Source organism: Notolepis coatsorum (assembly GCF_963971535.1).
Source record: "Notolepis coatsorum genome assembly, chromosome: 20".
In the NCBI taxonomy this organism is placed as follows: domain Eukaryota; kingdom Metazoa; phylum Chordata; class Actinopteri; order Aulopiformes; family Paralepididae; genus Notolepis; species Notolepis coatsorum.
Genome location: NC_140184.1, coordinates 36,843,411 through 36,865,356, shown reverse-complemented (window position 1 = coordinate 36,865,356; position 21,946 = coordinate 36,843,411). Strand labels below are relative to the sequence as shown.

Sequence of the window (21,946 nt, the reverse complement as noted above, 5' to 3'; positions counted from 1 at the left end):
CACTAGTGCTTAGAGCTCTACACTACCCAGCCACCACAGTGCTTAGAGCTCTACACTACCCAGCCACCACAGTGATTAAAGCTCTACACTACCCAGCCACCACAGTGCTTAGACCTCTACACTACCCAGCCTCCCCAGTTCTTAGAGCTCTACACTACCCACCCGCTCCAGTGCTAAGACCTCTACACTACCCAGCTTTCCCAGTTATTAGACCTCTACACTACCCAGCTGCTCCAGTGCTAACACCTCTAAACTACCCAGCCTTCCCAGTGCTTAGACCTCTACACTACCCAGCTTCCCCAGTGCTTAGACCTCTACACTACCCAGCCTTCCCAGTGCTTAGACCTCTACACTACCCAGCCTTCCCAGTTATTAGACCTCTACACTACCCAGCTGCTCCAGTGCTAACACCTCTAAACTACCCAGCCTCCCCAGTGCTTAGACCTCTACACTAACCAGCCACGCCCATCTGGGGGTTTTCTGTAGTAAATTAATTATATGATGACAAGTTTCTGTTTAGACGATTCAAAACAACATTTAATATACACCATTGCATGAGCCATGCACTTGCAGCACTTCCTCTGTGCACCTTTTCCAAAACCGTATTCTTCATCTGCATTCCATATAGCTCTCATTTGGAAAACACACTTAGTTACACACCATAAAATGATTCCAAAATAATTTAAAACATATATTAAAAAGATTACATATTTTCATATATGTTCATAATAATACTGCATTTTGATCACAGAAAGGAGCATTTGACATTGAGCAAACCACATAATTCAGCTCTGGTATATAACACTGTGCCGCTTCATACAGAGTCAGATAGTGAACTGGTGACATCATGTCGGTCAGTCAGCATCAATGCCACAAGAGAGGCAGAGCGGCAGGACAAAGAGTCTCTAGACGGTGTCTGTGTGTGTGTGTTTGTGTGTGCGTGTGGGGTCTCTGTTTCGCTGATCCTCTCTAAAGGGACATTCCAAGTCTTTTTAGGGACATAGGTTGTTGATCCATCACTAGGCGTAGAAGGTTTCTACTTTCACTGCCTGGCAGAACATGGTCATGGAGAAAACCAAGCCTAGAATCTGCAGAAACAGAGGAGACAGAACACATCACTGATCAATGACTGTCTATGTGTTTGTTTAAAGCCTGATTTCAAGGTAGCGTTAAGGGTGGTTAAAAAAAATAAAAAGAAGAAAAAGAGAGAGACAACATATATATTATCCAAAAAGATTCCACCAGTAAATAAATAAATATAGTGTGATGCAGCAGTCATGTGATACAAGGCCCCCTGTATTCATCTTTAATTCCACTATGACTTCACATCATTGCATAAACTAACATTCTATTTCAGGGGTATTCAAATGTTTGATGAATGAGGGCAAATTTGTGAATTTGTGATGAATGAGGGCAATAGGTGTCATTCATAACTTGACAGTTTAGCCCAGGGGGCGCATTTTTACCTTCTTAAAAGCAAAGTACTGTGTTGGAACCGGATCAAATTGAACAAATGCATTTACACCTTAACAATAAGAAACATTTCCACCATTGGCCGTACTGAGAATCCCTGTTCTATATCATCCAGTGTATTTCATATTGTTTTGAGTCCTTTAGAAGATATCACAAGCTTACAGCTGCAGTAGAGAGCACTTACATTTATATTTACATTTAGTCATTTAGCAGACACTTTTATCCAAAGTGACTTACAAGTTCTGAACAGGTACAACAGGTCAACACTTAGAGGTGTGGCGTGTTGGATTTTCATAAAAGCATGTTATAGTGTAGCTGGGTATTAAAATGCAACCATCATTACTACACACACAGGTCATTCACTGCCTCATAAGACCTGCTTTCAATCGGGAACAGTGTATTTCTCCTCTCTGCTTGTATAAACATTTTCAAATCACCCTGAATGAAAGCACAAGGACGATCAAATGCACTGTTTTTTTACAGCAATAATATTGCTCTTGTGTTTATTTTTTTGTATCCACTTTTTCTCCCCATTTTTCTATTTTTCTCCCATCCCAATTTTGTATGATCCAATTCTTCCCTCCCCTGTCTTGAACGTTGCTAGACTATGCCTCCCACAGGTCGGTTGTAGTGAGGACAGAAGCCTTGCATCACGTGTCCCCTCCGGTACACGAGGAGGCAGCCTGTCGCATCTTTTCACCGCAGCAGCTCGAACTCTCAGTGGCGAGGAGTAACGCGTGGGAGGCTCACGCTGCCCCCGCTACTTCCTGCTTCCGCCGCACCGGCGTCACCAAACCGACCTGTAGGAGTCGCTGTCCACAACGTCCAATCCCCACCCACCGGCTTTCCCACCCTATAACACTTGCCAATTGTGTTAGTATGAGCAACCGGCCAGCCGGTAGCAACGGCGAGAGCTGGGCTCGAACCCAGCATCTCCTGCGTTAGTGGCGAGCGCCTTGCCCACTGCGCCAATCAGCCGTCCCTTGCTCTTGTGTTTTTAAGAATAATAAATCACAATTGAATTGGCAGGCAGCAATATATAAGAGAAGAAATCCCATATGTAATCCTTTAAACACATTATGCTAATGTCATTGGAATCATTGGGTTGCACATACGGGAAGTGGGCTCTGAGCCGCTACTAGTTGCTATCATGTATTGCGTTATGAAGATATATATCCTTGTTATTACCTGAGTGAGTGCAGTGCACAGAGCAAAGATCCAAAGCGCCACCAGGTTCTCATTAAGCCAGTCCTTCACCCGCTCGTAACACGGCTGTAGAAACGCACGCGCGCACACACACACACACACACACACACACACACACACACACACACACACACACACACACACACACACACACACACACACACACACACACACACACACACACACACACACACACACACACACACACACACACACACACACACACACACACACACACACACACACACACACACACACACACACACACACACACACACACACACACACACACACACACACATTTGCAAGTGCTACATAATGTTCTTTCACTGGCATAGAGGGTCCCAAATGGTAACTCCATATATTCCCTCCATATCCAGTATGCCCTATATTCTCCTTTGACCCAATGTTCTGTAGAAAAGCTGCAAATCCCAGTCTCCCCTGCCCTTGTCCCACTACGGACCTACAGACAGGAATAGGATAAAACCAACATATATAGTCAGGATATCATCTAGATATGTAAGAGAGCTAATTTTGTAAATGTCAGACATCATTTGAATGCATTCTTAAGAGGCTGACAAGAAAGAGCAATAACATTCCCTTTTCTGTCACTGACACATCACCATCTAAAATACATTAAAGAAATCCCCATTGAAGCCCCATTGTAAAATGCCCTCAAGTCATGTACCTGTAAGTACTGGAAGGCAGAGAGGGGAGGAGGAGGAGGATTACATATGGAACATCACAAGCTTTGATATGTCTTTAATAAGTAAAAGAAAACAATAAATAAAATAAAAACAAGAACAAAAGGTAGATTCTGTGTAATCACGTTCTGATTAGATCATTGAGTTTCAGAGTGTGGGTCTTAAAGGGTATTGGGAAGATTAAAATCAGGCCTTAAAATCATGCCTGAAGTATATGAAGCTGAACCCATTGTTAGATGTTTCTGTAATCAGCCAATCTCATCTCGTCATCTCCTTTGTGACTCTCCCTGTTCTGCGTTGTGTTTGTTTTCAATACTTCACATTGGCTGTCACCCACTGTAACAACCCCTGTTAGTACATCCGTTAGTCATAAGAAATGACACTGCAACGTGATCTCTTTCCTTAGATCCTCATGTTTATTTTCATAAACATAGCCTCTGTACGAGATGTAACCAATTCGGTAATGTCCTTGAGCAGTCTTTGAAGAAAAACTAAATTCAGTATTCTCCACCGTCTCTTCTCTCGTCAGTCCGATGGTTCTGGGCCTCGTCGTAGCCAAAACCTCCCCTGTTAGCCGAAGCTAGCGATGATGTGTCATATTCCCCTCCCCCACCCGGCGAGGGTGAGGAAGGATCTCACAGTCTCTGACCAGCGCGTCTGCTCGATTGTGCGTCGTATCTCAATCTAAATTTACCCCGGAAGGAACACCCCTCATAACATTCTCCCCATAGCAACGGGCCGCCCCCTCTTCTCGTTACGTGACACGCGCCCATGGCAACTGCTCTTCACCTTTAGCACACTAAATATCCGTTCTATCGATGTCAAACTATCCCCCTAGTTCTCTCTGACCAAACCTGCCTGCTCTCAGTGCTTATCAATGTTTTGGTTACAAACCTGCTGACGACATTGGCATTCACACACCCTGCTTGCTACCGTGGAGACACACACTGGCTACCAGCTACTTTTAAGATCTATAGATCCGTCTGAGTAGATGCTGTCACCCACCAATACATACATTATATACACATTGATAGATTCCTTCACCATGAACCCATCATCTACACTCATTGCACACATATCCACATGCACACACTCACCTTAACACTCATTTTAGACACTTTAACACTACATTATATTTATCTATTATTAAAGAGATTTGCACTACATTCATACCTCACGTTTTGTACCTCATTTTCTGCATTGTACCTCACTGTTTAAACATGTTTACTCACTGTACTTAGATTGTACCTAGGTTGTACTTTAGATTGTATACTGTATTGTATATATATATGTATATTGTATATTCCTTTTTTTACTGTATGAAGCACACTCTCAGGGGCTCATACAGAACCAAGCATTTCACCGTAAAGTACGTGTATTTTATTGTGACAATTAATAAACAAACTTGAAACTTGAACTTGAAGCATCTATTGAAAAATGTGTCGAGTAAAACACTGTAGGCGGCAGCAGTCTGAAAAGCAGGATGGATTTTGTCCTATTAGCGTAGAGTGGAGACGGAGTGCAACAAGGTTGGCCTTAGGCTAAATGCCAAGAAAACCGAGGTCATAATGTATAACATCCTCCCGGATCATCCACCTCTAAGGACAACAGGAGGCTCTGCTCTAAAGGAAGTCGGTGATTTCAAATACCTGGGCTCGTGGGTCAACTCGTCCGAGCAAGACCTTAAAGTGAGGAAGACGCTTGCGTGGAGGGCTCTGAACGGCATGACCAGTGTGTGGAAATCCAACCTCCCCCGTCAAATCAAGCTCAACTTCTTTCATGCAACAGTTGAGTCTGTCCTTTTGTATGGCAGTGAATGCTGGACCTTGAAGCCCACCCTGCAGAAGTCCTTGGATGGGTGCTACACCAGAATGATGCGCGTGGTGCTCAACATCAACAGGGATGAGCATGTCACTAATGCAAACTTGTATGGGGGGGTGCTAAGGGTGAGCGAGAAAGTGGCAGTCAGGAGAATGAGGCTGGCAGGTCACTGCCAGAGACATCATGAGATGCCAACCAGCAAACTTGTGCTGTGGGAACCAACACACGGGCATCGATCACGAGGACGTCCCACATTAACCTACGTGGACGTACTCAGGAGAGATGCGGGAACAGAATGCACCGGCGAGCTAGCCAGATGCATGGAGGATCGGGATGACTGGAAGCACCGATGGAGGGCCCGTCCGAGGACGACCTAGATAGAGATAGCGTACATAATAATCTGCCAAATCAATTGGCTCATAAAAATGACTCCAAATGTGGGTCCTCTGAAAATCTTCTTCTTATAATTATTTTAAATTAGATCATACATTTTTGCTGTTTTTCGTCCTGATTATGACAGGGTTTCTATGGTATATAACAAGGGTTTGTTCACTGATAGGGAAGTAAACAACCACTGTCTGGGATGGTGCTGTCCTGTGGCTGCTTAATTTCTGCATTGTTGTCAAGGAAACATTGTCAATGTCTAGACCTTTCTTTTCTCCCTAAGGACCTTGGTTATGATTCTCCAACCCCCATAAATCAATGGATTGTATCTGTCAGAGCAAGGGAACTAGAGGAGTTGTCAAGGAAACTAACAGATATGTTGCTGCATTTCACTACTGCTTGAAATATTAGTGATCTAGATTTATTTTCTCTTGTTTGTCTTGTGGAATGGGTTTAGTACGTTTGTGTCTGTGTGTCTGTGTGTCTGTGTGTCTGTGTGTCTGTGTGTCTGTGTGTCTGTCTGTCTGTCTGTCTGTCTGTCTGTCTGTCTGTCTGTCTGTCTGTCTGTCTGTCTGTCTGTCTGTCTGTCTGTCTGTCTGTCTGTCTGTCTGTCTGTCTGTCTGTGTATCTGCTGAGTGTCAGTCCCTGTGTGCCCACATGAGCTTAAATCGATATTTCATTTTTGTGGAACAAAACATTTCATAACACATGCATTCTAAGAGATTTCTCTGGGAATCTCTTGTCAATGGGGTTCAATCAGACTTAAACTTACTCCTACTACAGGGAGACCATAAGATGCTGCTAGAACACTGGAGCTGACATTCACTACAGACACTCTGTGCAGCCAGTACTGAGCTATTCATTGTGACTGTACTGTATATGAGTATGTATGTTAAACATTTCACAGATGTGTGAAACAAATATTTCTGTACATGAGTAGATCTCTGTACAATATCTGCACACCTATGCTGTTGATATGTGCATTGTAACATGATTAACAATCACTCTCCGTGTACATAACTCTGTTAGTATATGTACTGTAGCTATATAGCATACTATATGTAAACAACAATCCTGTGCTTAAACTGGTGCATCTATCTTTTTGTCTCTTTTATTTTATCTTATTCATTTGTTATCTATGTTTTTCTTTTGTCTATTTACTTTTGTACTTTTGTCTCCTCCAACCATTGCAGTGTGGTCTCACTGATAACAAAGAAACTCCATTTCCTTATATTAATATCTTATCTCATCTAACACATTTTTTTCTGCCTTTATCCCTACAAGCATGTGTTGTTTTATACTGCCTTCCTTACCGCGGTCCACCAGGTCCCTGGGTTGTCCAGGCCACAGTTGTCACTGTACTCCAAGCAGCAGGAGTCGGGTACACGTGTGGCATTATAAACCTCAAACCAATCCGTGTGGTTTGTCACCCCGCAACAGCGAAACTAGACAAAAGAAAAACACAACATGTCAAGAGCATCCATTGATTAATAATATATATAGCTTTAATCTGACATGTAATGTCTTGACCACAAGACTTCTTAATATGTCTTAATAATTATGAATTAATGAATGAATTAATGAATTATGAAATTAACTTGGCCCTAGGGGCCTCTGGGGTGTATGCAGAGAGCAATGTGTATGGAAAAGGAGTATGCCCAGGTGGGATCAGTTCCGAAGGAAGCCTGGTAATGTAAATTCCACTGCCGTCATTTGATGATTGTAAAAACGAATGAACAACGTAATGTGTGATTAGTTTTTCTGCAAACTCCTCAATCAATTTTATTACTGTCCGGATTCACAATTTGTGTGATGCAAATGACAAATGTTTGATAAATTCATGAATCAGCTCAAATGAAAAGCCCACACATTAATTATGGGGGAGTAATACTCATGGGTTTATCCTGCAAATCTTTCTTTGAAATTACGTGCCATCATGCCTTTCTCACAAACATACACAAACACTTTCCAACCTCTCCACACACACAAACACTTTCCAACCTCCACACACACACACACACACACACACACACACACACACACACACACACACACACACACACACACACACACACACACACACACACACACACACACACACACACACACACACACACACACACACACACACACACACACACACACACACACACACACACACACACACACACACACACACACACACACACACACACACACACACACACACACACACACACACACACACACACACTGATCAGAAAGGAGTCAGGACGGAGGTCTTGGATCTATAGACAGTATCAGTCCCTGTCATTCCTTAATTCCCAATCTTTCTCACATTGTGTTGTTCTCTTTGCTGTGGGGTTTCGAGTATACAAGGTAATACAAAGGTAATACAAAGAAGGAAGCACATCAACGTGAGAGTCAGAAGAAACCAACACCATGGGGAGTCTGCAGTGGAATTCACATTGATGTCTGGGAGTGATTTAAACCTTTAAACCCAAGCCCACACCTTATACACTGGAATAAGGTGACTCGTGGTAGGACTAGAATCTCTCCCACAACACACCTTATGTGTTCTGTGCTTGTTTAAAGCTGCAGTGTGTAACCTCTACACAGGGCTGTTTCTAGCTTTTTGGGGCGCTATGCGAAATGTTGTTTGGGGGCCCCTATTTTGTGAAACTATGGTGGGGGATTCCAAACCCTTTACGGTGGGCATGCATTTAACATTTAAATGCATCAATCTAGTGCACTTTAACACATTGGGGACGAAGCACGGATATCTCCATGTTTCGATTCCACCCGTTGTGGACAGAAGGACGGATATATCTGTGGCAAGTTGTTTTGGCTTTTATTCCATTTTAATAACCTATTCAAGGTCTCCGAGCTGCACTGCAGATGTAGATGTACCCTACTCTTTGAATTCGCCAAAGTGCAATACCGGCCAGATCCTCTTAGGGGCGCTATCGCGATAATAGAGTGTTCCCTGTGGCAGAAGTTGTCTTTTTTTCTGAAGCGATAGCTATTTTCTGTTCCACGGAATACCTTTTGGAGTGCGGATTTCACTATGCAATAAGGGGATTTATCATCAGCCAATGGACATATCGATCTACCAGATGGCGATCGATAACGGGGAAATGCTCGGGGGGATCCAACCAGCTCATGGTAAGATCTTTTTCATGTAAAGTACAACCCGATCGGGCATTGTTTTGATAGCCATCCAGGCGATCGGCCTATGTGGCTAGTTAGACGGACACGGTTATTGGTAATCAATAATAAGAAACGACGTCCCGCACCCCCCCCCCCCTCCTTTCATGCATACATGCTTGAGGATCGTGCCGATCATATGCAGTTTGAGTTTTAACTGTAGCATCTGTATAACGGAAATGCCATTGGATATAACGTTAGTAGCTATTAGCCCTTTATCTAGCCTTCCAGGAAATATACTAGACCAAATGCCGTATAACGCTTATATTCACTGCGCTATAAAATGAGAACGTATTGATGAAATTTATTTTTCTTTAAGCCATTTTGAAGGGACGGTTTATGGACTCAATTGACAATGAGAATGGACAGATAGCAATACTATAAAGTATAGATTTAGCTCTACAAACAGCCCCATGTCTGTTTACATTTGCTGGTCCTCTAGAGATTTATTAGACTCATCCCAGTAGCCGCGATTGTGTTAAGAGGAAAAGAGGCTAGATCCGTGAAAAAAACGTACTGTATATATTTTTTTCTCACAAATTCAAATGAAACATCTCAAGTTGACCCCAGCAATGACAGAAAATCATAATAAATAGAAAACACTGGGGCTCCCCTACACCAAGAAACTCCTGAGAACTTACAGGATTGACCGAATCTGCATTATAACATCTCCCAAATGCACATAAATGAGACAGATACAGCATTTTCCTAAGACAAATTTAAGACACTTACATTTCTGACTTACAATATTGAAATTGAAATGGAACTATTTAAGATAAAGTTAAAGTTAAATAAAGTTTGAAAATGCAACTACATTTTTGTCAGTAAGCTATTTATGTATTTTTCTTTAAATAAAGAAACGCCCACTTGCGGTCATAAGCCTATCGGTTACATTTTCTAAGCTGATGATTTGTTACATCCCTACAGGATATATATATATATACATTAATTCATTCATTCATTTTATTTTGTTTCGTACATGGGGGTACAGTTCATCTTTGCACAATATCACCAACATCTTTTTTCTTTTCTTTTAACATGATACACCCATGGCCGAAAAGGAGCAGGATGAAGAAAACCTATGTTTCCTGCCCCCTTCCAAACTTCATATTTATTTTAACATAATGGTCAGCTCAAGTGCACCTTACAGCTTCATATAATAATAATAATAATAATAATAATAATAATAATAATAATAATAATAATAATAATAATATAATAATAAGCATTACCATAATTATAATAACAATAATAATAATAATGATAATATGACCATTAATAATAATAACAATAATAACGGTAATAATAATAATAATAATAATAATAATAATAATAATAATAATAATAATAATAATAATAATAATAATAATAATAATAATATTGCTAGATACCCAAAAAAACAAAAAAAAATGCATCACGAGCCTCAGATGCATGGAAAAGAGATTTATTTTTTAAATAAATAAATAAATAATATATATATATATACAGTATACAGTGTATTGAGTAAAACATTTAAAATGAAGTATAATTCTTTTTAATTGCGTTTTAGGGGGCCCCCTGGTGGCTTCGGGGGCCATATGCAACCGCATAGTCCGCATTATGGCAAGAAACGGGCCTGTCTTTACATATAGATTAACGTCTTTCATCTAAGGCCTAATTTAATTTACACAATGCTGGTTAAGCCCATCGCCGCCAGGGGACTCTCTGTATTTCTCAGTATACCGAATGTAAGTACAGATATATATATGTATATATATACAGTGTGTGCTTGAATTTAATTTAATTGAATTGAATTGATTGATTGAATTGATTGATTGATTGATTGAATTGATTGAAAACTTTAATTAACAGATTGCAGAATGGGTACAGTACAGTACAGCTCAATACACACAATTGTTAAAGGGGAACTATTTTGCTATTTCTTTCACTATTTGGGCAATTTTACAAAAGTACTTTGGTGCACCACTTTCTGCCCTGCCAGATTCCAAGCTGGTGAGTGACAGTCACCCACCTGCACTGACAGATAACTTTGGGGGAGAGAGAGAGAGAGAGATAGAGAGGGATAGAGAGAGAGGGAGAGACAGATAGAGAGAGAGATAGAGAGGTAGAGAGAGAGAGGAGAGATCGCTCCGAGGCGGCTCGAGTCGCGAGTGTGTGTTAAATGCAGGGGGAGAGACAGAGGAGAGATTGCTCCGTATGAACCTCTCTCTCTCTCTTTTTCTCTCTTTTGGGGAAATGCAAGTGTCTGACAGGGAAACCGCTTCCGCATTATTTCCACTTGCTCCGTTTTGGTCATAACTTCAATGTTACACTAACTTCCTCGAATTGTTGATTGTGGGTGGTGGCTACAACCACAGAAGGAGCTGAGATATGCAGATCAGCAGCGCATTACTACGTAGGATAGCGAGTCAATTCTGAATGGCTTAGTTCAGTGGGGGAGGTTCTTGTCTGAGCTGAACTGAAGAAACAGGACTGGCTAGAGATGTCACATCTAGTCAGTGTTGGTACAACCCCACATTGCTAGAAAACAATGCAAACCACTGGAAAAGGCCATTTATAAGATAGTTCCCCATTAACACATTCGGCGCCAGACCCAAGATATCCCGGGTTAACTCGTCAGCGGTTGAGCGCCAGACCCGAGATTTCTCGGGTTTTGGTAGTTTTTTCTTTTATTCGATATTTTTATTCAATACAGGTTCACGGACCTCGGTGTTACCATAGGAAATCATTCTGAGATCCCCAAAGTGTAATACCGGCCGCATCCTGCTAGGTGGCAGTATCGCCCACCCTTTGAAACCTTATTTCTCATGTGTGTTACATCGTATATGATTCGGGCGGAGAATTTAGACGAAGCCAAGTAAATTGCTTCATCCGACCACTTCGAAACGCATCTAGCACACTCTATCCATAAGTTGTGCCAAATTATGTCCGGGACCAGATGGACATCAATACTGGAAATCGCGATCAGACAATTGGAATATTCTTTTTGGAATAACCCAGATCAAAGGTAAGGACGTCAATTCCACCTTGATCCTACAATGATTTCATATCAATCCATCTGATCAGCGTGTGTGGTGTTCAAAACGAATGCCGTTACTGGCGATCAAAGCATCAAAAAACGACCCCCCCCCCCCTTTCATGCATTCATGATGAAACATAATACCTATTATATACATTTGATTTGGAAATAGTAGCGTGTCCAGGCAAGGAACGCCAACGCTTATAGCAGAATTTACGTACCGCCCTATAACTCAGCTTTTCAGGAATTAGCCCGGATCACTCCTAAACTATACAATATTCACCACGGGATAACGCACAAACGTATACATTGAAAGATATCAGTGTTTTTCAATGTATGTGATGTATAGATTGGGGGGAGATGACAGCATCTAACGGTGCCAGGTCAGAGAGGTAGCTGTGCCTGGTGACGGTGGAGGAAGCGGTTTAGAGGCAGGAGGCAGTCAGTGTTAGCAGCGAGCAGAATGTTTGCATTCCATCAGAACACAACAACTGATAAGAGCCGCCGCAGGCACAATGGTCAGAGAGAGAGGTTTGACATTAATGAAACGGCGGCAGTTTGATGTGGGTTAAAGGTTAAAAACCGTTGCCATGACAGCGCGTCACATGACAACCAGCGAGAATATAGAAAGTGAGTTTCTTCCGGGTGTAAGTCAGACTGAGATACGAACCACACAGAAGAGAAGAAGCTTGATCAGAGACTTTGAATAATGAACTTTAGTGTTCCATCAGAGAATTTCGCAGGGACAACACAATCTGATAACATCTGATCTGAGGCTTTTGTTTATGTAATAAACCACGCTTTTCAGAGAAAAGGACTACGCGGCCTAGTGTCAAATTCTTATGCTTGCGGATTGCATTAAAGGGGGTTGACAAAGATTGTATCAGCCAGTATGAGACGTCGGAGAGATAAAACATAACGCAGGGTCAACGGATACGGAGGGGATAAGTGACACGAGCCAACAGATGAAGAGGTGATACTGGCTGAACCATCAACATGAAAAAAAAGTGCATGTTCGACAGAAGAAAGTGACTGTCAAATGACCATAGTATTGTCTCCATAGCTATAATATAGAATATAGATAAAGCTCTCCAAACATAGTGACGCACAGGGAAAGTAGGCTATGGAAAGCTGGCACATTAGCTACAGGGATAAGGGTAATGGCTGGCGCTGAAAGTGTTAAGGGAATGCAGACCAGAGAAAGACTTTCGTCTTGTTTACATCAGGGTCCCCCATTTTCAATTCATAATGACATTTATAACATACACAACATACAGATATACAGATATACAAATCTAATCTAATCATTCTAATCTAATCTAATCATGACATTTATGACATAATAAGACATACATGACATACAGATATACAGTACTGTTACATTAGTGACATACAAGATATGCAAATATACAGTACTGTTAAACATAGATCCTAACAGTAAATATATACATATGAGGGGGAGGGAACTGTACATTAGGAGGGGGTGGGTGGGAGGGAGGGGGATTCGGACATTTACGGGGGCCAGTTTCTAATTGCAGCCTCCCGTAGGTGCTCTTTGAGAGCGGTTTTGAAGGTGGGTAGGGATTCACATTTTTTTACGGCTGTGGGTAGGGCGTTCCACATTTATGTGGCATAATTGCGAAACGTGTTTAGTCCCTTGTTTGAGCCGGATCTGTGTTGCACATGATTTCTGGAACTCCCTCTGGTGTTGTGGTCGTGGTATTCACTGACCTTTGGGAAGTACCTCGACATGTACATGGGTACCTTAGTGGTGTAGTGTATCTTGTAGACCAGGCCCATTGCAAGTTGCTGTACTCTGTTGTCTACTCTAAGCCATCCTAGGTTGTCACAATGGGCTGGGTGAGGTGTGTTTTAGGAGTAAGGTCAAGTAGTAGTCTGACCAGTTTGTTTTGTGATGTTTGTAATCTTGTTTTTAGTGCCTTTGAGGTGCTTTGGTACCATGAGGTGCAAGCATATGCAAGCTGCTAGAGTCTTCAGGGTATTCTTGTTTACCAGAGAGAAGATCCGGTAGAAGAATCTTGTTCGTTGGTTGACTTTTTTTATTACATTGTTTGCCATTTTGTCACAGGAAAGATTTGCCTCTAGGATGGACCCCAGGTATGTAATTTCATCTTTCCTTGTGACAATATTGTCACCCACTGTAAAAGAGAAGCCGTTTGTCTGGCTGAGTTTTTGCTGAATTTTGATCCAAAGAGAATGGACTCTGTTTTACCCAGGTGTAATGATAGTTTGTTATCTGCGAGCCAGGTGCAGATTCTGCCGAGTTCCGAGTTGAGGGCATTTTCAACCTGCAACTTGTTCTTGTCAGAGACCAGCAGGGATGAGTCATCCGCGAACAGGAACAAGTTGCAGTCACAAGCTGACGACATGACATTTGCATAAATTAGGAACAGTAACGGTCCTAGTATGCTTCCTTGTGGAACACCACAGCCACACCTCCACCATCTGTTCTCTCCCCCCCAGGGGGTCCTACTAATCACCCCAAAGTACCAGAAAATACCAGAAAATACCAGAAACTACCCCAAAATACCCCAAAGTATACCCCAAAATACCAGAAACTACCCCAAAATACCCCAAAGTATACCCCAAAATACCAGAAACTACCCCAAAATACCAGAAAATACCAGAAACTACCCCAAAATACCCCAAAGTATACCCCAAAATACCAGAAACTACCCCAAACTACCCCAAAATACCAGAAACTACCCCAAAATACCCCAAAGTATACCCCAAAATACCAGAAACTACCCCAAAATACCCCAAAGTACCAGAAACTACCCCAAAATACCCCAAAATACCAGAAACTACCCCAAAATACCCCAAAATACCAGAAACTACCCCAAAATACCCCAAAGTATACCCCAAAATACCAGAAACTACCCCAAAATACCAGAAAATACCAGAAAATACCAGAAACTACCCCAAAATACCCCAAAGTATACCCCAAAATACCAGAAACTACCCCAAAATACCCCAAAATACCAGAAAATACCAGAAACTACCAGATACTACCCCAAAATACCCCAAAGTATACCCCAAAATACCAGAAACTACCCCAAAATACCCCAAAATACCAGAAAATACCAGAAAATACCAGAAACTACCCCAAAATACCCCAAAGTACACCCCAAAATACCAGAAACTACCCCAAAATACCCCAAAATACCCCAAAGTATACCCCAAAGTACCAGAAAATACCAGAAACTACCCCAAAATACCCCAAAATACCCCAAAGTATACCCCAAAATACCAGAAACTACCCCAAAATACCCCAAAATACCAGAAACTACCCCAAAATACCCCAAAGTATACCCCAAAATACCAGAAACTACCCCAAACTACCCCAAAATACCAGAAAATACCAGAAACTACCCCAAAATACCCCAAAGTATACCCCAAAATACCAGACACTACCCCCAAATACCCCAAAGTATACCCCAAAATACCAGAAACTACCCCAAAATACCACAAAATACCAGAAACTACCCCAAAATACCAGAAACTACCCCAAAATACCCCAAAGTATACTCCAAAATACCAGAAACTACCCCAAAATACCCCAAAATACCAGAAAATACCAGAAACTACCCCAAAATACCCCAAAGTATACCCCAAAATACCAGAAACTACCCCAAAATACCCCAAAATACCAGAAAATACCAGAAACGACCAGATACTACCCCAAAATACCCCAAAGTATACCCCAAAATACCAGAAACTACCCCAAAATACCCCAAAATACCAGAAAATACCAGAAAATACCAGAAACTACCCCAAAATACCCCAAAGTATACCGCAAAATACCATAAACTACCCCAAAATACCCCAAAATACCCCAAAGTATACCCCAAAGTACCAGAAAATACCAGAAAATACCCCAAAATACCCCAAAGTACCCCAAATAGTGTGTAATAGTGTAATAGTGTAATAGTAGTAATAGTGTGTAATAGTGTAATAGTGTGTAATAGTGTAATAGTGTAATAGTGTGTAATAGTGTGTAATAGTGTAATTTTGTGTAATTAGTGTGTAATAGTGTAATAGTGTGTAATAGTGTAATAGTGTGTAATAGTGTAATAGTGTAATAGTGTGTAATAGTGTAATAGTGTAATAGTGTGTAATAGTGTAGTGTGTAATAGTGTAATAGTGTGTAATAGTGTAATAGTGTGTAATAGTGTAATAGTGTGTAATAGTGTAATAGTGTGCTAGTGTAATAGTGTAATAGTGTGTAATAGTGTAATAGTGTAATAGTGTGTAATAGTGTAATAGTGTGTAATAGTGTAATAGTGTGTAATAGTGTAATAGTGTGTAATAGTGTAATAGTGTAATAGTGTGCTAGTGTAATAGTGTAATAGTGTGTAATAGTGTAATAGTGTGATAGTGTAATAGTGTAATAGTGTGTAATAGTGTAATAGTGTAATAGTGTGTAATAGTGGAATAGTGTAATAGTGTGTAATAGTGTAATAGTGTAATAGTGTGTAATAGTGTGCGTGTGTGTGTGTGTGTGTGCGCGTGTGCGTGTGTGTGTGTGTGTATGTGTGTGTGTGTGTGTGTGTCTGGGTCTCTAGCACTCAAGATGGATTCCAACTTGTATGGCATCTTGATGGAGGAACTGTGGAACAAGGGAAACCAACCAGGGGGGGAGAGAGAGGGGGAGAGAGAGAGAGAGAGAGAGAGAGAGAGAGAGAGAGAGAGAGAGAGAGAGAGAGAGAGAGAGAGAGAGAGAGAGAGGGGGGGAGATGGAGAGAGAGAAGGGGGATAGAGGGAGATGGAGAGAGAGAGAGAGGGGGGAGATGGAGAGAGAGAGAAGGGGGATAGAGGGAGATGGAGAGAGAGAAGGGGGATATAGGGAGATGGAGAGAGAGAAGGGGGAGAGAGAGAACGGGGAGAGAGAGAGAGAAGAAGGGAGAGAGAGGGAGGGAGGGAGAGAGAAAGATGGATAGAGAGAGAGAGAGAGAGAGAGAGGGGGGAGATGGAGAGAGAGAGAGAAGGGGGAGAGAGGGAGATGGAGAGAGAGAAGGGGGATAGAGGGAGATGGAGAGAGAGAAGGGGGAGAGAGAGGGAGAGAGAGGAAGAGAGAGAAGAAGGGAGAGAGAGGGAGGGAGGGAGAGAGAAAGATGGATAGAGAGAGAGAGAGAGAGAGAGAGAGGGAGAAGAGGGGGAGAAGGAGCTATTTATATAAAAAAAATTAAAAGCGATTTACAATTTATGCCTCACATTCACTCACACACCGACGGCGGAGGCGACCATGCCAAGTGCCAATCTGCTCACCGGGAGGAGCAGGGCTTAAGTGTCTTGCTCAAGGACACTCGGACACGCCGCCGGGAGGAGCCGGAATCGAACCGGGAATCTTCTGATTAACCAGACGAGCGCTCGGCTCTACCTCCTGAGCCCTCTACGTTTTCTATGTCTCACTCTTTGTCTCACTAAACCTTTACTGCGTTAATCCCTTCCTGGATGCAGCCAGAGTACAGAGTGCCTCAGTCACTACAGCCATAATGTGGAGACACACGCACACGCGCACACACACACACACACACACGCACACGCGCACACACACACACACACGCACACACACACACACGCACACTATTACACACTATTACACTATTACACACTATTACACTATTACACTATTACACACTATTACACTATTACACACTATTACACTATCACACTATTACACTATTACACACTATTACACTATTACACTAGCACACTATTACACTATTACACACTATTACACACTATTACACTATTACACACTATTACACTATTACACTATTACACTATTACACACTATTACACTATTACACTATTACACACTATTACACTATTACACACTATTACACTATTACACACTATTACACTATTACACACGATTACACACTATTACACTATTACACACTATTACACTATTACACTATTACACACTATTACACTATTACACACTTACACACTATTACACTATTACACTAGCACACTATTACACTTTTACACACTATTACACACTATTACACACTATTATACTATTACACACTATTACACTATTACACTAGCACACTATTACACTTTTACACACTATTACACACTATTACACTATTACACACTATTACACTATTACACTATTACACACTATTACACTATTACACACTATTACACTATTACACACTATTACACTATTACACACTATTACACTATTACACACTATTACACTATTACACTATTACACACTATTACACTATTACACTATTACACACTATTACACTATTACACACTATTACACTATCACACTATTACACTATTACACACTATTACACTATTACACTAGCACACTATTACACTATTACACACTATTACACACTATTACACTATTACACACTATTACACTATTACACTATTACACTATTACACACTATTACACTATTACACTATTACACACTATTACACTATTACACACTATTACACTATTACACACTATTACACTATTACACACTATTACACTATTACACTATTACACACGATTACACACTATTACACACTATTACACACTATTACACTATTACACTATTACACACTTACACTATTACACACTTACACACTATTACACTATTACACTAGCACACTATTACACTTTTACACACTATTACACACTATTACACACTATTATACTATTACACACTATTACACTATTACACTAGCACACTATTACACTTTTACACACTATTACACACTATTACACTATTACACACTATTACACTATTACACTATTACACACTATTACACTATTACACACTATTACACTATTACACACTATTACACTATTACACACTATTACACTATTACACTATTACACACTATTACACTATTACACACTATTACACTATTACACACTATTACACTATTACACACTAGTACTACTATTACACTATTACACTATTACACACTATTTGGGGTATTTTGGGGTATTTTCTGGTATTTTCTGGTACTTTGGGGTATACTTTGGGGTATTTTGGGGTACTTTGGGGTATTTTGGGGTATTTTCTGGTACTTTGGGGTAAACTTTGGGGTATTTTAGGGTATTTTGGGGTAGTTTCTGGTATTTTCTGGTATGTTGGGGTATTTTGGGGTAGTTTCTGGTATTTTGGGGTATACTTTGGGGTATTTTGGGGTAGTTTCTGGTATTTTCTGGTATTTTGGTGTATTTTGGGGTAGTTTCTGGTATTTTGGGGTATACTTTGGGGTATTTTGGGGTATTTTCTGGTATTTTCTGGTATTTTGGGGTAGTTTCTGGTATTTTGGGGTATACTTTGGGGTATTTTGGGGTAGTTTCTGGTATTTTGGGGTAGTTTCTGGTATTTTGGGGTATACTTTGGGGTATTTTGGGGTAGTTTCTGGTATTTTGGGGTATACTTTGGGGTATTTTGGGGTAGTTTCTGGTATTTTCTGGTATTTTCTGGTACTTTGGGGTGATTAGTAGGACCCCCTCCAGGTAGGATTGCATCCATCTCACTGATAAACTATCAAAACCTATTGCTTTTAGATTGTCAATCAAAATGGAGTGATTGACAGTGTCAAATGCCTTTTGTAGGTCCAGCATGACCATGCCGCAGTATTTGCCCGCAGTGTTATTGTACATTTCTATTATACAGTGTTACAGTATATGGATAGACTATAGATTGGATATAGTGGTATAATGAAAGTTGGTATGAGTACCTATGAGTAACCTGTTTTACAACCTGCTCCTCCTCCTTGAAAGATCAATCATCACCACTAGCCTAAGTACATGTGACCACACCTACACACGCTGATGTAACTATAGAGAGAGGGGGCAATAATAGCCAAGTGTAGGATTTTCATGCCTACCTTAAAGGAACACGGCAACATTTTGGGAAATTAGCTTACCGTCTTCTTCAGAGAGAGACAAGAAGATAGATACCAGTTTCCGGTTAGCCTAGGCATTGTCCAACTAACACCTCTCCCGAAAGGCTAACCGGCACTTCCATTCATTGTGCTAAGCTAGGCTAACGTGCAGCCAGATAGCTTTCTACTGAACGCACAGAGAGGAAACTGGTATCTATTTTATTGTCTTTCTCTGGAGAGAGGGGGAAGCTCTTAGTAGAAATGGTACCAACATACATCTAAATTGTTATTGTGGTTACTGGAGGGGGTAACATGAAGGTTCAGACCTAGTTTAGAGACACACTTCTATAATCACTAGGGGGTGCTTTGAGGTACAGTTGATATGACTTTGGAAAATAATTATGACAAGCTCAGTTGAAAGCGTAATATTTTCTCAAAGCCTTTTCCTCACCTACAACAACATCTCAAGACCCAGATCAAGTTAGTGTTGTCGTTGATTCTCCATCATGCATATGGAGCTCAGATTTATGAAATATACTTATCTTGAAGTTAGAATTGACCATTTACATTGCTTTTCTCAAACCTCTGTGTTATATCAATGTGGACACAAATTTTATTCTACTTTTGGATGGAAATCAATTTTTTTTATGATCATGCAATGTAATATAGGATGCTATCCCCCTATGAATGAGCCCCCGGTAGAACCTCAAAACCATTCAACCTTCATATTCAATCTTCATATCAAGAAACTAAAACCCGGTCTATGAAGAGTGTGAGGATGGAGGAGACATAGTGTAGGAATTGAAGATGTTTTTGAGCAAATCAGTCCAAATCAACAGTGAGGAGAAGGTTGAAATTACATCAAATAAGACAGATCAAAAGAGGCAAACGTCCCAATCCAACGTTTTGTGGGGTATATAAATGTTGGGTATAATTATGTACACTTTTGGACTGTTTTACTGTTTATTTGTATTTATTTATTTTGACAAAAAACTGCAAATACAATTAAAACCGCCTATTTAGTTTAGAATTAGATGTTTGTATTAAGACCCTTAGTCAATCAACTAGAAAATAAAAACATAATTTCCATTCCTAATTCCTTCCATTTGTTTAGATTTAGGTTTGAGCCTTTAACACTTTGATCGCCATGGTTAAATTCATAATTTACCATCCCTAGCCAGCTCTATTTGTCTATGGAGAAGTTCCCCTTCTTTGCAGGGCTATAACTTTTTAAATTGTATTGCTAAATTGACATTATTATGGCCCATTCAATGTCCTATATCTATTGTTCAGGGTGTAGCAACGTTATACTTTTTCATTCATACTAAAATACGGTCTAAAGTATAAGTATGTTTTTATCGTTTTCTGCAGCTTTCTCCAGAACTTGATTTATAGCCCTAAATGCATTATATTGATGATCAAATACAGTTTGATAGCGATCGGTGACAGATAAAAAATTTCAACTGCACGTAGTTCTAGAAGTTACTACGTATGATCTGATGTTGACCGGATGGGCGGGGGGTCGTTTATAATTCCTTGGGCAACGTTATATCATTCATCTAGTGTGGGTGATATGATCATTAGAGCAGTTAGTATAGAGGACATTAGAAAATAACGCTGAAACTCACCGTAGCTTCCTCGCGCCGTTGACAGATGAGCGTGGAACAGAATTTTTTCTAAATCGGAAATACCCGATCCATTTCCAGGTTGTATAATAGTATATACGTCCAAATCATGTTGTTCATTGAGTTATTGGCAACGGATCGCTATGTATTGTGTCGAGCTCGAGTCCCGGGACCTATAGCGAGTGATCGGACCGAATTGAAATGAGCACCAGCTTCTACATCCTGTTTCTCCCCTGGGCGATCCCCCGATTGGCCACCAGATGGCGCTCTTGAACCGTTAGAGAGTTGAGTGGAGCTCAGCAGTATATCTCAGGTCCCCGGGGGAGAAATATGATTTCGATCACAGATTTTTGAAATATTGATATCAAAGACGTGTTACGGCGTCTTCGGCAGAATGAGCATGGCGGGGAAAGACGAGTTTCGGCGTCTCCGGCGATTAAAGTGTTAACCTCTTAACGTTCCGACGGCCCGCTGTGACTCACTCGACATCTCCGGTGTTGTGCCAATGCATTGGTGCCAATGGCCATTCTGGATAAACATACCTATACATACCATTAGAAAAACATGTGTAAAATACTCATTTTCTGTGGTATTGTTATCAACTTTGGACCTGTACTAGATTTCAGGCTATGGATCTATGTGTTTTC

The 21,946-nt window shown here is 40.8% G+C and overlaps 1 protein-coding gene across 2 annotated transcripts in view; it reads right to left on the bottom strand.

Annotated features, from left to right (window-relative positions):
* Positions 1 to 507: 507 nt before the first annotated feature.
* The window catches only part of tspan4a (tetraspanin 4a), a gene marked incomplete at its 5' end in the record, with an annotated part of 316,465 nt that continues 295,026 nt past the window's right edge, over positions 508 to 21,946 (bottom strand). For both annotated transcript variants that reach the window (XM_084337536.1, XM_084337535.1), the window contains 3 exons: positions 508 to 1,088; positions 2,662 to 2,745; positions 6,902 to 7,033. In XM_084337536.1, the coding sequence (XP_084193662.1) occupies positions 1,020 to 1,088; positions 2,662 to 2,745; positions 6,902 to 7,033 (285 nt within the window). In that variant the 3' untranslated portion in view covers positions 508 to 1,019. The remainder of the gene's footprint in view (positions 1,089 to 2,661; positions 2,746 to 6,901; positions 7,034 to 21,946) is intronic.